Genomic DNA, 15,407 nt, shown 5'->3' with positions numbered 1-15,407 from the left:
GGTGACTTCCGCCTGCTGTGACGTCATGCGCATACTCTTTGCAGCTAGAGAAACGTAAGAACATCGGATAAATTGGTGAGTATTTTACACTTTTAACAACTAGTGGCACAACGATTTGCAATTTTTATAAAAACAAAGTTTGAGAGTTGTAAGTAGTGTTTAACCAAATGGCCAACGTGGATAACGGACTCATTGATGGATTTTGTTTTGATTCTTAATCACAGCTTATACCTACCTTATACCTAGCAAGCAAGACCAGTCTCTCTGTTTTCAGTAATGTTAGCATGCCCAGGAGGGTGGGCAGCCAGTTGACCCTGGACCCCCAGAGGTTTTTTGGTCTCTCTCCTCCGTTGTCATCTAGCTTTCTTTATTTAATTTCTTTCCTTCCTTTTTCCCGTTCTGTATTACTCTCTCTAATTATGTTTCATGTACAGTATCACAGCACATCACTATAAAGTGCTTTGGGACGACTCTGTTGTAAAAGGCACTGTATAAAAATCAGTTGAATTGAATGGAATAAATATTTATATATTATATTCAAATATTAAATTAACAGCTCCTCAATCAGAATCTCTCGGTATTGGCAGTTGTGTATCAGAATCGGATAGGAAATTAAAAAATGTGGATCATCCATGCCTACTAATTTCCCAGTGTATGTAGTAGGTCTAATGTGGAATGTTCATGTTGTGTTCTGTTATGTTAAGTAGGAAATATAGGTTGTAGTCTTCCATCATCTGGTACATCGCTGTGTGCAACACATGGTTGAGACAATAAAGCTTTACTTTCGAGTCAATCAAGGAAACCTTGCATAAGCTCAATGAGAACATGCAAGGAGCTGGGCTTAGGGATCAAACCTATATTCCTCGAAGAGCGAGGCAACAGTGCTAACGAATGAGTAACACACCACCCTGACATACAGCAGGCCAGTAGCTTGTGCAAATTCACTTAGCGTGCCGATAAGCAGGTCAACCAAATGTGCAGGGCACTGCATGATTTTGAAGTTTGTTTCCCATTAATCAGTGACATGAATATGTAATGTAGTAAGCTTTTTTCGTTCAACGGCATTTTCTTCATCCATTGAATATTAATGACATGGTTTCTTTGCATGAAAATCAGTAAAGGTGAGCATTAATCACTCTCAGAGCATGTTGTGACCTGGATGCTTTGCTGTTTAGGTTAGAAAGCCAGTCATCCTACAGAAACAATGGCATCAAGTAATGTGGGATGTAAGTTCAGCAGAAAGAAAGTCCTTGTAGGAAGGAATTGTGTTTCTTGTGTTTTTTTTGCACATGCAAAATGGACCTAGAACCACAACTGGGGCATAAGAACTGGGGGGCCTGTACCCTTCAATATTTAATTTATTTGCCTTCTACCCCCCCCCCCCAATAAATAGACCTTTGCAATTAAATGACAAATTAAGAAGCTGTCCTCTCAGGGACTTGGGACGTCCCCTCTAGGATCCTTTCATAATTGTCATTATGTCATGGGCTTAAACACACAAACATCTTTTCATAAACAATCCACACTGCTAACAGTGAATATCCACTTAATGCTGCATTGATTTGCATCATTGATGGACTAATTTATTATTAGGTAATCACGCATGCCTTAGTTAGCTAACAGTAGGCATCGTCATGCTTTTAAGAACACTAATCCTGCTCTCTAACACTCAGCATCCTTTTTTAAAAACTTGAAGAGCTGGCTATCTGACAAAGTTAAGCTCAACCTCTATTCCTGCATAATTAAGGCCAGGCTCGCTTCTTCAGGAAATCAGTTGACATAGATCCCCACAAGATCTTGTTCATCCAAATCAGACAGTTGCCTTCTATAGATCTGGTCTGTGGCTAAGCACTGGTGTGACTGAGAAATATCAACATACTGGGCTGGACCTTCAGCAGCTATCACATTAAAGAATATCCATTTGGGTCATTCTACATCCCCTCACGCAGAAGGTCCCAGTTCACCCTCTCAGACTCCCCATAAAAAAACACAGGTGCTCCTATCCCAAATATTATGTCTGTATCTCTGATAGTTTTGAAAAGACCCTCTTAAATTTAATTTGAAATGCTATATTACTCAAGCACAGAGGGCAGCTGAAGGTAATCTACTTGGCACGCAATAACTATCAAATTGACAAGGAAAAAAACATTTAAGAAAGAAAAAAGACTGTTATAACACACGCGTATGCAATTCTTCTTTCTCTGCTTGCGAGTTTCACATTTGTGTTCGCAGGTGGAATATTTATGCACACAAATGTTAAAACTTGCAGCAGGTGTATTTTTTTCACCTTGTGCTTTATCGCCCTCTAGTTTTGGCACTGATGTGGCACCATACCCTCCACCATGCTTTTTGGTCTGCGGTGTTAAAAATTTAAGTACTGCTTTAGTTTAAGATGACCAGTGACATATTTTAAAGTTATAATTAGGCCTAAATCCTGCCCACCTATAAGTCGCTTTCCATTGAGACCAAAAACGAATGACCTGCACAGCTCATCCGCTCCCTCACCCAGCCCGGTTAATGCTGGCTGTTTGGCGGATTATCGTCTTTGCCTAAATTTCAATATTAGTTTATCCCAATTTTTTTTTTATTAAAATATCAAACCTTTGTTTAGACTAGCAGTTCTCAATCCTGTTCTTGTATATTTACTAATGTATCTTTAATGTTAGACATGAGGAATCTACCCCAATACTGCAGATGATCTTAACCAATGCATGCAAAACTGCAAAGAGCAGCAATGCAAGTGCTTCAATAGCACTTTATCACTATGGAACATAGTACAGGTATTTTATATAGTTACTGTATTAAAAGATTGATAGTAAACAGTACACAGTCATACAGTAGCAAACATTTCGTAGAGATGATACACTGAAAGAAAAAAAGTCAGACTTAAAGAACCTTTATTTTTAAATGAAGGGAAAAAGTATTTTCTGCAGTATTCTTATAAATTTTAGGATTGCTTTGTGATCACAGATACCCTGTGAATTACTGAAATACCTAAAATTTGGAGATTAAAGACACAGCAAACACCAAAGACAAATATACGATTTCCCATTGTTAAGCATTGGCACAGTTCTGTACAAAAAGTTCCTTTTATAGAAAAAGTATGTGTATATATAGATTTTCGCTGTTTTTTGTTCAATTCAATCCGTTTAGCACATTTTCAGTCCTGGAAAAATATGTTCTGATTAAAAGTGTGAGAAAAAGCACCATAAGTATCTTTTAGATTTCTAAACATGCATTTTAGTAACATCATAAAGAAAATGCAAGTTATTATTCCAACTACACATACAGCTGCTTTTACTGCAACCTGAAAGAGGCCACAACCTGGCTGTCCTGATATTCTTTTATGCAGATTTGCATTTGGTGAAACTACATACATCTTTTTCAACATGAAGGGCCTACAGTTTACCTTGCATGGTTTAATTCGATTTTCCATTCAGCGTGTATAAATTGCATATTTACTTGCTTCATTATAGGTTCTCTTCATAAAACTGCAAATTAGATATGAAATACCAGCAAAAAAGCTTATCCATCATCATTTGCATGACAAAGAAACATCCAGTTTAAATAGCATGAATCTATCACTATAAAGAAAAGCTCATTAAACCATCAGTGAATTATTAATGTGAAATAGCACAGTAGGTCACAGCCACCATGTGCCAACATCTACAACCCAAGATGATAAAGCTCATTTAAACTTCATTCTCTACTGCTTTCATAATGTTCTTCCCCAGACGGCTAAGCTTTGGACAGCTACATTAAACATTAAAATCCTAAAGCCTTTCTCTGTGCAATAATTACTCATACTGTGCAGTCTATTTCACATTTTTATACAGGAGTGCAGCCATTGCTGCATGGATGAAGTTCAAAACTTGACATATGTAGTATATATAGGAATAAGAGCAATTTTGCTCACTGTGGCCTAATGATCAACGTGGTGGTAAGCAGATACCCAGCTTGAGACGCCATAAAACGATGTAAATATGCACTTCCGCTCATGCTCAGCCTTCGCACTGTTCCTGCCCCACAGCAGAATATGACCATGTCAGCATTTTCGAAAGACACTGTCCAGTTCCTTTTCCCCATATACATCCAAACGTGACAAGGACAATTAATGTTACCTTCTGTGTCATATTAAAATGCAGTTCAGTAATGTGTTCACACCAGATAGTGGAAATGAAGCAGATTTCGGTATTACAGTATTACCCACAATATTTTCCCAATACAAAAACACTTAAACTACATTGGGTTTACCCAAGCTGATATTTATGAAAGCACCTCTCTATATTACAGAAAAATGTATCCTTTACATTTGAGTAGATTCGTGCTGCATCATACACACAACCTAGTAACCCCTGCATGACAATCGAGGGAAATTCAGCTTCATATAAAAACATCCCAGAACCTTTTGTAGTAAATTTGCAATAACAGACTTCTATAAAGAAATTATATATAGAACTTATGCTGTCTGAATTTAATCTGAAAACCTTTTTTCTTCAGCAGCACAACACTGCAAGAAAAAAAACACAGACCAGCAAAATCGAAAAAGATGAGGAAAAAAAACTTTGCTGATGGGAACTGTTCTATAAACATTGTCAAAACTAAAAAAATCACTAACAGTGATATCCACAGCTGGACCATTGTGTCAGCAAATAAGAGTTCAGCGAAGGCCAATATGGCAGAAAACATCCAAATCAACAGGGAATCATCTTTAAAAAGGTTTCCACTTCACTCGGCCTAATGTCTCCGACAAAAACAAACACTGCTGCCGGCAAAGCTGAACAGCACATCAGGAGTCACCAAGCGGGAAGATGACAGGCATCTAAGGAATAGATCTCCAGGTCAAAGCTCAGGGGTCCAGAACGTGGCCGCAGCCGTCCAGGAGAAGATCTGAAGCAGAAAAGGGCTTGGGCTCCATCATCTGCCATTCAAAGAGGTGAGGGCAGTGGCATCACTTAGGGTCAGCTGGTCACCCAAGGCGCAGTACCAGCACCATTACCAGCAGCAGCAGGAACACGCCGGAGCTCTCCAGCCCGCCAGGCAGGCCGTCAGCAGAGGGGCCGGGGGTTCTTCATGCTGTAGTGGGCCTCCGAGGCAGAAACATAGGCAGATTCAGGGAAGAAATCCTCATGAAACTCCGCCAAGAACCTGCAGGGGGGTGGGTGCACAGGTGCTCATTGCATATCTGCTGACAGTAAACAGCACCACTATGATTACTGTAATGTCACACTGTAGGCGTTACGCTGCTGTGTGTCTAAACCTCAATTTCAGAGGCAAATGATTATTAATAATGGAATGATAGCTAATTTGTACTAATGCTGTGGTCTTTCATTAAAGCACAGGAGCCAGTTAGTTATGAAACAAACTATGTGCAGATGCGACTTCTCTCACAGCCATGCATGCAACGATAGATTCACAAGTTTGCAGAACATGGAGCCATGAGGACCGAGATGACAAATTCATGAATGTGTTTAAATGATTGAAATCATACCACGAATGTGTATGCACATGTTCAAGTGTTCAAAGCTAGCATGCTGTCCGCAGGGTGATCAATGAGAAGTCGCCATCATCAGCGAAGAACAAAGTGAGTGTACCATCCTCACACACCGAGCCCTGGGTGTGGGATTCCAGCAGAGTTCCTGGTGCTGCTAGGACAGCTGCAGTCAGCATGAGAGCGCAGAGTGCTGAATCGCCCAGGCTGCCCAGAGACACACCTACTTGTGTCAGCTACATGGGTAGGGAACCCCCAGCCTCTGAAATGCCATTCGCCATAAACCAGTCCATAAACCAACAGTAGCAACCTCAAAAGGACACCGACTTGAACCAATATTCAAGGCAAAGTTTGCAAGGAAAACCACAAACAGAACCAATAATACCACGTTCTTAGTATCTGCCATTTTGTTAGATCTCTCCAAATCTCACTATCAAATTCCCGCCTTATAGACCTTAATCTATTAGTAGAAAGGAAATAAGGGAAACTGAAAATTAACACCTTTTGCCCCATTAACAATATCAAATTATTCCTGGTAATAAAGAGCCATTGTAACAAAATAAGGACAGGCAGGGAGATTAGGTACCAACGTTCACTAACTCTCACATAGGCCTACAGCTTGAAAATCACTCTAAATCATTCCTACACACCTTTCTTCTCAGACTCGACATGCAAGGCCAAATGATTTCTCTTAGATGTGACACTAGAAGATATCTGGCCAGAAGACAAAGAACTCTTTAGCGCCTGACTGGACAGCAGCAGCCAGCAGCCCTTACAAAGAGAACGGGATGTTGATCAGTGAAGGCGGCAATGAAAACCCCCCCAACTGCTACCATCTGAAAATCATTTTGGCAGGATTAAGGATTACGGCCCAGAATGCGGCTTCCGTAACTCCACTAATCCTCCTTATCTCTTTGCATTCGGGAAGGACAAGCATGTTTTAACCAACATAACTGAACACCCTGAAATCCATGCTCCATTTCTAAAGGAATACCCAGCCCATACATCAATAACTATTACGCAAAGTGAGTGACATACTGTAAAGCAATCCGCCACATTCCGATCTTTGGAAAATGATCCAGTAGCTTGTGTCCTTGGTCTACTCATAATTTCTCCCAAAGTTCTTTGTGATGAACAGAAATGGAGGAAAGCTTTAAAATCCACCTTCTCCGCTGTCAATCACAGGATGCTTTAACCCATTTTCATGAGTTAATACCCCACTTTCTACAAGGTTAAGCCATGTACTGACCCACAGAGTTTTAAAAACCCATCTGTCCTGTTTGCAGTGAAGAGGACCCTGGGATATAACCTGTAACCCATCGGACCTGTACAGCCTAAGCAGCAGTATGCTGACTAAAGTTAATCCATAACATCTAAATGGCCTTTCCACTCTCCTAAACACCCACTGCATGATTTACTGTCCTCACTGTCTTCCGTCTTTCTGACAAAGCAGCATAACACACTTCTGTCACAGCCATCTTCCGTGTCATTTTTCTTTCAGAACTCCCATTTCTTACTAGAAAAGGCTCTGAATCAAAAAGAAAAACTTTCAAACAAAAATACATTCACTGCATCGACCATAACAGAAGCAGCTGCATTCATTGTCCAGAGATGTCTGTAGGCTAATGGTCTTCGCCCTGGTGCTCAGGGGCCAGACAATGGGAATGTAAATGTTTTGTGCTGCTGAGGTCACCCATAATTCACTTTAAAGTCATTTCCAGCTCCATAAATGACTCATACATCATTCACATACTCCACTAACTGATTTCTGTTGTATTTCAGCCAGACTGGAATTTCCACCAGATTACTTCGGCTCTTGCTGGAAAAGCTTTGAACATGCACACTACAAACACTGCTAGGGGGCGTGCGCTAAGCATCTCCAAGCTACTAGGTTTGATAATTATGCAAACGTGGGCAATTAGTTATAAGCTTAATTTAAGTCAATTTTGTGTGGGTCCCATTAACAGCTAAATGAGCTCATTTTTGGATGTTGTCTAACCCCCCTACCGCACTTGAAAATTAACTAATGGCAAGACACTGAGCTGAGAAGCAGCCAGACCACAGGGTGGGACATGGAGGGGATGCTGCGTGAGGGTGGAAGGTGCTCGGTGTACCCCAGGAACAGCTCCAGGTGCTTCACCAGAGCCCTCAAGTTCTTGTCAGGGATGAGCATTTTCCCCAAGATCTCTGGAAGTTTCACTGAAACAAAGCCAAAGAAGATCATGTCACAAAAACAAACAGCTTTAAACAGCTTTAAGGATGCACAAAAACAAACAGCTTTAAACAGCTTTAAGGATGCACAAAAACAAAAAAAAAAACGTCACAATAATGTGGATGAGCCACGTTTATTCCTACATCTGGGAAACTGTGACGTGCTACTCTGCTCCCTTTGGGGGAAAAGGAGGCGCAGGACCACAAGGAGTGGATGAAGGAGCAGCCCAGACAGAAAACTGCAGGATGACAACTAACAGCCCAGCAACCCATGAGCTGATGGCAGAAGGCTTCTGGCATGGAGTGACAAGGAGGATTTAACCATTAGAGGTCAGGGAGGAGCTCACCAAAGAGGCGGAGGAGGTGCTGTGAGCCGTACATGTAGGATGGAGGCGGCGGCTGGTCACTTAGCGGGTAGTTCTCTGGAGTGAGCTTCCAGCTCAAGACCTACGATCACCAATGACGGGATGCTTAGTGGCAAGAGGCCAATCTGATTGGCCGAGGTAAGTGAATGACAGCACAGGTGCAGCCAGGCAGAAGCCACACCTATCCTGCATTATTACCGGCAGCTCCCACACAATCTGTCATCGTTATTATATTTTTATGAAAACCTAATAAAAATAGCTACACACAACAGTAGACAGACAAACCTCATTGAGTTCATTGCTCCTGCTGCTCTCCAGGGCGGAGAAGACACAGCTGCCCTCTTTACTGGGGGTCAGTGGTAATGGTGAGGAGGAGCCGCTGTGAACAGGGGTCCCTTTCCCAGATAAAGGAACAACATTTACAACACGGACAAGCAGACAGAAGGAAAGGAAGCAGGCAGCACTTCCTCCATTCCACAGAATTATGGGTGAAACAGACATGTATAAAAGCCGCTTGGCTACAGCAACACGAGGTCCCTAATGGCGGCTCGATTCTTCCTCATGGAGGATGACAGGCAAACAGAGCACGGACACGTACTCTTCTCCAGGTTGAGGATGAATCTCGGCAGTGAGGCAGCCATTTCCGAGTGCCGCCTCTTGGGCTGGGGGGACGCCCCGGGGTCAGACAGCCGGTCCCCCCCCGAGGTGTGACGGGTGGAACGGCGCAGGGAAACGGGGGCCTCAGACTCTGCACGCCGTCGTTTGGGTGTAGACGGCTCGCCAGGGGCCAACTGACAGTCCGAGGTCTGTGGCGTGGATGGGTTCAGGCCTGGGGGGCTGGGGGAGCACTCCCGTGGCATCCTGGGTTGGGGGGAGGGAGAGACACATTTACATTTCATTAAGTAGTCTGGCATTTGAATTTAAAATGAGATCTGCTTTCTAGATATGCAGCTAAATCAGCACAAAAAAAACAATGACAGGCCAATAACAAACCGTGGTGGGGGGGCTGTGTAAAGCCATGGCTCTGTGCCCGTGTGAGGATGTTTGTTGGTTCGTATCCTGCGGCCAATAAGGTGATGTCATTGTCAGGCTCTTGAACAAAGCCCTGAACCCCAATTGCTCCACACACACACACACACACACACACACACACACACACACACACACACACACACACAGTCTGACCCTGTGCTGCTCACTCACTTTGTATAAAGGTGTCTGTTAAATGTACTGTGAAACACGACATATGACTCATAAGAGTTTGATGGCACATAAGACTCAGTGGCAGGCAAGCCAGCATTAATCTGAACGGGAAGGGAAAAAGGTGGCAGAGAAATAATTTCATGCCGTGTTTTCCAAAGAGAAACGAAACATATTGAGTTTTACGACACCCAAGTATAGCTTTTCCTGTAGGCTGACGGGCTAACAGGCTTCATTCAGACCTAAGCAGAATTGTCATTTAACATTCTTTAGCGAAAATGTTCCTCTACAGATCCACTTTTAGTTGGGCGATTAATCACGCTGATCGCCATACAAAGCATGACAGCGAGAGAAGACAGATTTGTAGAGTTGACTGCTGCTTGAATAAAGCACAAAAAACGAGCCGGATGGCAACGTGTAAAAACAGGAGGAAAAGCCTGTACACAGAGTCCTTGGTTAAAAAAAGGAAAAAAAACAACAGTACTGAACAAAAGTGCTGTGATCTGGGACTACAAACGTCTTCATGAGCTTTTCCAAAAGCGGCCAAGAACACAATTAGCCTCGTCTGAAATCATCCATCTACAGTTAAGGCCAAGGTTTCCCTTTGTAGCAGCTAGTAGAAAGCAATCACATCAGGTGCAGTAAGGGACACCAGAGGAGACGCTGGGCACAACAGTTACCCCTTACCTCCCAGAAGTCATCGCTGCATCCCTGATGGGCATGAACAGCTTGGATGAGCTGGCTTTCTTGAATTGAGCTTGTTCATTAGGATACAGGAGAATCACCGGAAGCGTGAAATCAAATGTTATCCGCAGCCCGTCCACCATCTCCTTGCACAGCTCCTCACTAGAGAAGAAGATCGATGATGAGAAGTAGGTTTATGGGGAAAACATAACGATTCCCAAGGCAGAGCAGTGGTGCAGCAGCAAAAATCCAGAAAGAGTTGCCAGTCATTTTCCAAATGGCATATATTCCATGCATCCATTTTCCAAACCGGAAAGCAATGGGCACGAGGCAGGGAACCACCCAGGATGGGGGGCCAGTCCATCGCAGGGCACACTCACACACCAGTCACACGCACACATGCACACCTATGGCATATATTCCATGACACCAAAACACAGACAATGATAATTTAAAACACGGGGAGGCTAACAAACACGTGACCTCCACAATGAGACAGGGTTGTCTTGCAGACACCCCTGCGGTGCACATTACATAATATATATGCGGAACAATGGCTGACCAATTTGGGTCTATAGGAAGTATGAAAGTAAGGCAGAAGACTTCTCTGGATTTCAGACTAAGCTGAGGTTTCTACAACATGGAGTTCAACTATGATACAATTTAGAAGTCGGCCCTGACCTTCTGAATCAACAAGATTGTTTCCTTGTTCATAAAAGTAACCAAAACTCATTAATGAAATAAGACAATGCATCATTGAAGCACTAAGGGGCACCACTTCACACAGCACTGCACTGGAACTCACTTTTTTTCAGGAGGAACATAGTGCGGGTTAGATCCAACATGAGTCACGCTTTGGGGGTGCCGGTATCTCTCGTTGGCGGAAAAGGCCGCATTGATGGTGAAATGTTTCACATAGGACTCCAAGATGTTCACGATATTCATTTGGCAGGGAAGCTTCACCAGCTGGTTGAGGACAAATTGTTATTTAGTCAAATGAAAGAACTGAATACTTTGGTCGGGGGGGGGGGGGGGGGAGGTAGCAAAACAGTTTCTCTAAATTTTAGACCTCATATAACATTTCTATGAAAAAGAACCAGCACTTTCCACAGAAAAGCCTTCTGAACAATAGTTGTGCATTATTAAGCTCTTGCATAGCTAAATCCATCAACAAGGATCATCTAACCCAGTGGTTCTCAAACTCGGTCCTCGGGACCCACTACCCTGCTTGTTTTCCAGCTATCCCTGCCCTACGCACTGCTGATTGACTGAACACACCTGATCCAGGTAAATCAGAAGCAGAAAGACAGCTAGGACTTGTGTCTGGGGCAGGGATAGCAGAGCAGTGGGTCCCGAGGACAGAGTCTGAGAACCACTGATCTAACATCTACTTGAAGATCTGTACCTTTTTCCTTTTGTTGACATAGTAACAATCATCTTCCAGCTTTTTCTTAAGAACCTCAGGGATATCAATCTTGATTGTTTTATCTTCACTTTCCCGTTTGGCGTGAGCCTCTTGTTCTTCCTTCTGGGAGATGAAGAGGCATTAATCAGTACCTTGCATGTGTGTTTAAATGTTTACTACAATTGTGTAACAGTGAATTGCTACCATTTCCTCCAGGTCTTCAGATGAGTCACTATCACTTTTTAATGATTCAACGTCCTCCGAGTTGCCCTCTTCACTGTCTTCAGAAGAAGAAGAAATCAGAGCTATGCAAAGAGAAAGGAAGCGGTCAGTCAGTAATCGGGCCATCTCTCACCTGTTCATCCCGTGCAGGACCACAGAGGACCATCAGCACCTGTTCAACGCATTTCTCATTGAAGGTTTCACGTAACGGAAGTCGTCATAGTGGGGACTTAAGGAAGATGGTGGTTAAAACACATAGTAGCTCTAGTGTGCTGCTTTGCACTAACTCAAAGAAAAAAACAGCCATATTTAGCCTTGCATCAGTTTCCCTGCATCACAGATTTAAGGAGGAAGTGCTTGAGCCATTAGAAGAGAAGAAGGGCTGGATCTCTGTATAAAAAGCAGCAGCACATTCGAGTGCGAGCAGCATTTTCAGTCCTGAGACTCCCAGCAGCCTCTCGCTGGGTGAACTGCGAAGCCCCTTAAGATCAATGCAGTGCACCTTGTACATCAATAGAAAGACTGGGGGGGATGCACAATGAGCAGCTGGGCTGTAGATGATGGATGTAAAAATTTGTCCAGATGCCGGCTTTTCAGTAACATACGAGCATTTACTTACTCTGACAATTTGCTGATTAATAGAGTGCCTAAAATATTAATGAGAAGCATATCGTGATGCCCAAAAGTTAGTAATCTGTATAAATCCATTGTATTCTTGTGCTTAATGAAAGTGCTGGACTTTAACCTGCAGGAAGCAGCGCCAAACCGCCACTGTCTTTTGAACCTTGTTTATCCTTAATATCTGCTCTCTTAAAAGATGTTGTGGCTGTTGAGCTGTTCCTTCCAGTTCAGTGCTTATCGCTTTCATGATATAGCAAAACAATATGTGCTCTACTATCTGAACTTAATAAACACAATGATACGCCAAATTCATACAGATTACAACATCTGGGCATTACAATATGCATCTCATTAACAGTTCAGGCATACTACTAATGTGTTCACCAAACTACAGATGTATTTACATGTACATAATACCAAAAAAACGGCTTCTGGGCAAAAGGTTTTTGCCTGCTATCTAAAGCCTTGGTGCAAGCACTATACAATCGTGATTGTGATATGTCGTCTTTGAATTGCAGGAGGAATCCCACGTCATACAGGGAGAACATGAAATTCCACCCAGAGGGAAAATGAGAATTGGACTCCCAACCCAGGTACTGTGAGGCAACAGCACCACCCAATGAGTCATCACACCACGCTGAAAAGACTGACATGTAGAAAAAGGACACGGCTTTGGAATGTATGGCTAACCCTTACAGGACGGCTCCGAGAACAATAAAGACACAGTTACTTCCGGGATTACGTCTCTCACCACATCAAAAGCTTTTAAGGTGAACACGGACAGGCGCATCAGAAGCGGCTCAATTTCCTGCTGTCTGCATCTTAAAACGGTATGGTCTTAAAGAAATGTTAATGCTGGAACTAACGATAACGTCAGAATTTTTACTTGACCGGTTTTAAATTTGGCACTTGGTTCTGGTGGCCAATCATCAGGCCGAAACATTACTCACACGCATCGTCACTATTTCCCTCCTTCTCCTCCTCAGGTAGGCTTTTCAGCACTGAGTCAACACCTGGAAGACGACAGCGTCTCTTCTTCCATCCCTTTCTCTTCCTGAGAGAGAGAGAGATAGTTATGGACCAAAAAGCACTTTCATTCCAAGCCTCCCATGCGTAGTAGGTTGTATTCAGCCTGCACTTGCAGTAGATGAGAAGATGAAAGAACAGAAAAGGTGGCACTTACACACAAACAACGTTGTATAAGAGCGCCATACTGCTAACTTTGAATGAATGAATGGCATGACAGTTGGGTATGAAATTTGCAGCATGCTTTATTCAACCTGGCGGGGGGAACAAGATCTAACAGGTAAGGTGTGTGAGAGGCCCCCCATTACATTTAATATACTGTGGAAAAACATGGTAGTTACAAAACCGGACGCAGAAGCCTTGTCATTTTCAAAGCAGTGCAGGTGCATTACGGGTGTGAAAAATGCAAACTGTAGGTACAGAACCTCACCACCAACCCTGAAACTCACATGCGAGCCACAGCCTTGCGAGCCAGTTTTCGCTGCAGTCTGCGGTTTTCGTCTGTGTCGGGGAGAACATGGTCCTCTGCAGCCCAGCGATCCCAGCTTCAGAGATAAAAGGGGGGGTAGTGTGTTCTGGGCATAGCCAACACTAAGTGCTGCTCTGCATAAGCCAGTGCTACGCTAATCAGCACACTAAACACAGCACACTAATGTTAAGCTAACACTATTAGCATTTTGAAAATGACTGATCTCAGAGGTAAAGGTCATTGCTATGACGCTGCTGTGGTCGACTTATCATGGTTCCTTTCCTAAACACAGAGTAATATTACGGTAATTCGTAAGTATAGTTTCAGATAATTGAATGAATAAATACTAAACAGGACTTAAGCGCAAAGATTCGGAAAATGAGGCTACCTTCTGTTCCAACCGTTGAAATGGATCAGATACTCCGGGACCTTCCTGCCCCGGTCATCTCTGCCCAGGACAACGTCAACCACCTGAAAGGGTCCCAACGAGATGCTCAGCTGGCATAGCTGTGTATTTATATATAACACCTCCCAAGTAAGCCGACCTTGGGATAAATTGCCACTTTAAAAAGTAAAACTTGTACAAAAATTAATTTAATTAATTAACATTTCACACGCGGATATAAGATTATAAAATAAATGACAATATACGACGGGCAGAATCCAAGAAAACAAGACGTACAGGAGTTAGTCAGGTCCGAAACAGCAGCTCAGCTGCAAAATCGCCGATAGGCAAGAAAGTAAAACCACACCGCATCTTGTATTTTCATCATCTTCAAATGCACGAAACCATCAATGAAATAAAATAAGAATAATAAAAGTGAAAGACTAAGACATGCATGGCATGAGCCATTGCAGGCCTTACGTAAACAAACCAAAACGTTTAGCCAAATAACTACACGTAACCAGTAATCTAACGCGTGCAGCTTAACTTAAACGACTTATTACTGTTTAAAGAGATTGCATCTGGGTGCATTCTTGTTTTTATGCTACTAATTTGCAAAAAAAATACACGTTTGCTTTGCTGCCGGAAAGTGTGCAAAGACCCCTTTACCCGGGACTACAAACGGAATCAAAAACTACGCAGAAAACAGTTTATTTTAGCTTACTACAGAAATACGTCGAAAACACAGCAATTCGCACACCGAGCGCCTTGTGCGAAGTTACCGGTGAGCTCGTTTTTTACCTTTGCATCATACAGCACTTTAGCCTTAGTTGGGTCTGGTTCAAAGCAGAGAACTTTTTCTCCTTTGTGAAATTTAAATTTCATTCCCCGAGAGTTCATTTGTTCATCATGGCGAGCAGGAGAGGAGGAATCTGAACCCCCCGACTCCTTAACCCGTTCACCGCCGTGCTTTATCAAACCAATCCTGGTTCCTGGAGAGGGGAAACATGAGGATAGCTAGGATGCGGCCCCCGATAGCTGAAACGCGGAAAACAAATCGCGGAATGAACTTCGGAGGACACCGTAGCAGGCAAGAAGCAGCGCGTGTTTTAGTACGCGCGTCTTGGGCGGAAGGTGTTTCGTGCCGATAGTCCCTTCCGGTCTCTTCCGTTCCCTTTCGATCCGTTTTCTGTGCTGTTCTTTGTCATACGGTTGGTAGTGCGTTTCGCCCCGACCGATTCGATTAACGTTTGTTTCTCAACCCCATATTGCTGGAGGATGACTGTCATCGCAGCACCCATTACTTATAGTCGTGGTCAATTGTGTTG

At 43.1% G+C, this 15,407-nt stretch overlaps 1 protein-coding gene across 4 annotated transcripts; it reads right to left on the bottom strand.

Moving 5' to 3' along the window:
- Positions 1-2,880: 2,880 nt before the first annotated feature.
- LOC125709795 (male-specific lethal 3 homolog) lies at positions 2,881-15,235 on the bottom strand. Of its 4 annotated transcripts, none has more exons than XM_048978662.1 (14): positions 14,881-15,235; positions 14,083-14,165; positions 13,675-13,770; positions 13,150-13,253; positions 11,561-11,661; positions 11,357-11,479; positions 10,757-10,917; positions 9,955-10,113; positions 8,666-8,928; positions 8,353-8,462; positions 8,050-8,149; positions 7,606-7,690; positions 5,000-5,148; positions 2,881-4,921 (listed from the first exon to the last, which is right to left on the bottom strand). In XM_048978662.1, the coding sequence occupies exons 1-13, from the start codon at positions 14,977-14,979 to the stop codon at positions 5,049-5,051; spliced, it is 1,584 nt and encodes a 527-aa protein (XP_048834619.1). In that variant the 5' UTR covers positions 14,980-15,235; the 3' UTR covers positions 2,881-4,921; positions 5,000-5,048. The 4 variants fall into 4 exon arrangements, with proteins under 4 accessions (XP_048834619.1, XP_048834621.1, XP_048834618.1 ...); XM_048978664.1 differs by having other exon boundaries at positions 2,881-4,890; XM_048978661.1 differs by having other exon boundaries at positions 2,881-5,148.
- Between the last annotated feature and the right edge of the window lie 172 nt (positions 15,236-15,407).

The sequence above is a fragment of the Brienomyrus brachyistius genome, chromosome 16, assembly GCF_023856365.1.
Source record: "Brienomyrus brachyistius isolate T26 chromosome 16, BBRACH_0.4, whole genome shotgun sequence".
Taxonomy (NCBI): Eukaryota; Metazoa; Chordata; class Actinopteri; order Osteoglossiformes; family Mormyridae; genus Brienomyrus; species Brienomyrus brachyistius.
Note: the sequence above shows the minus strand (reverse complement) of the source record. Positions and strands in the feature narration are given on the sequence as shown.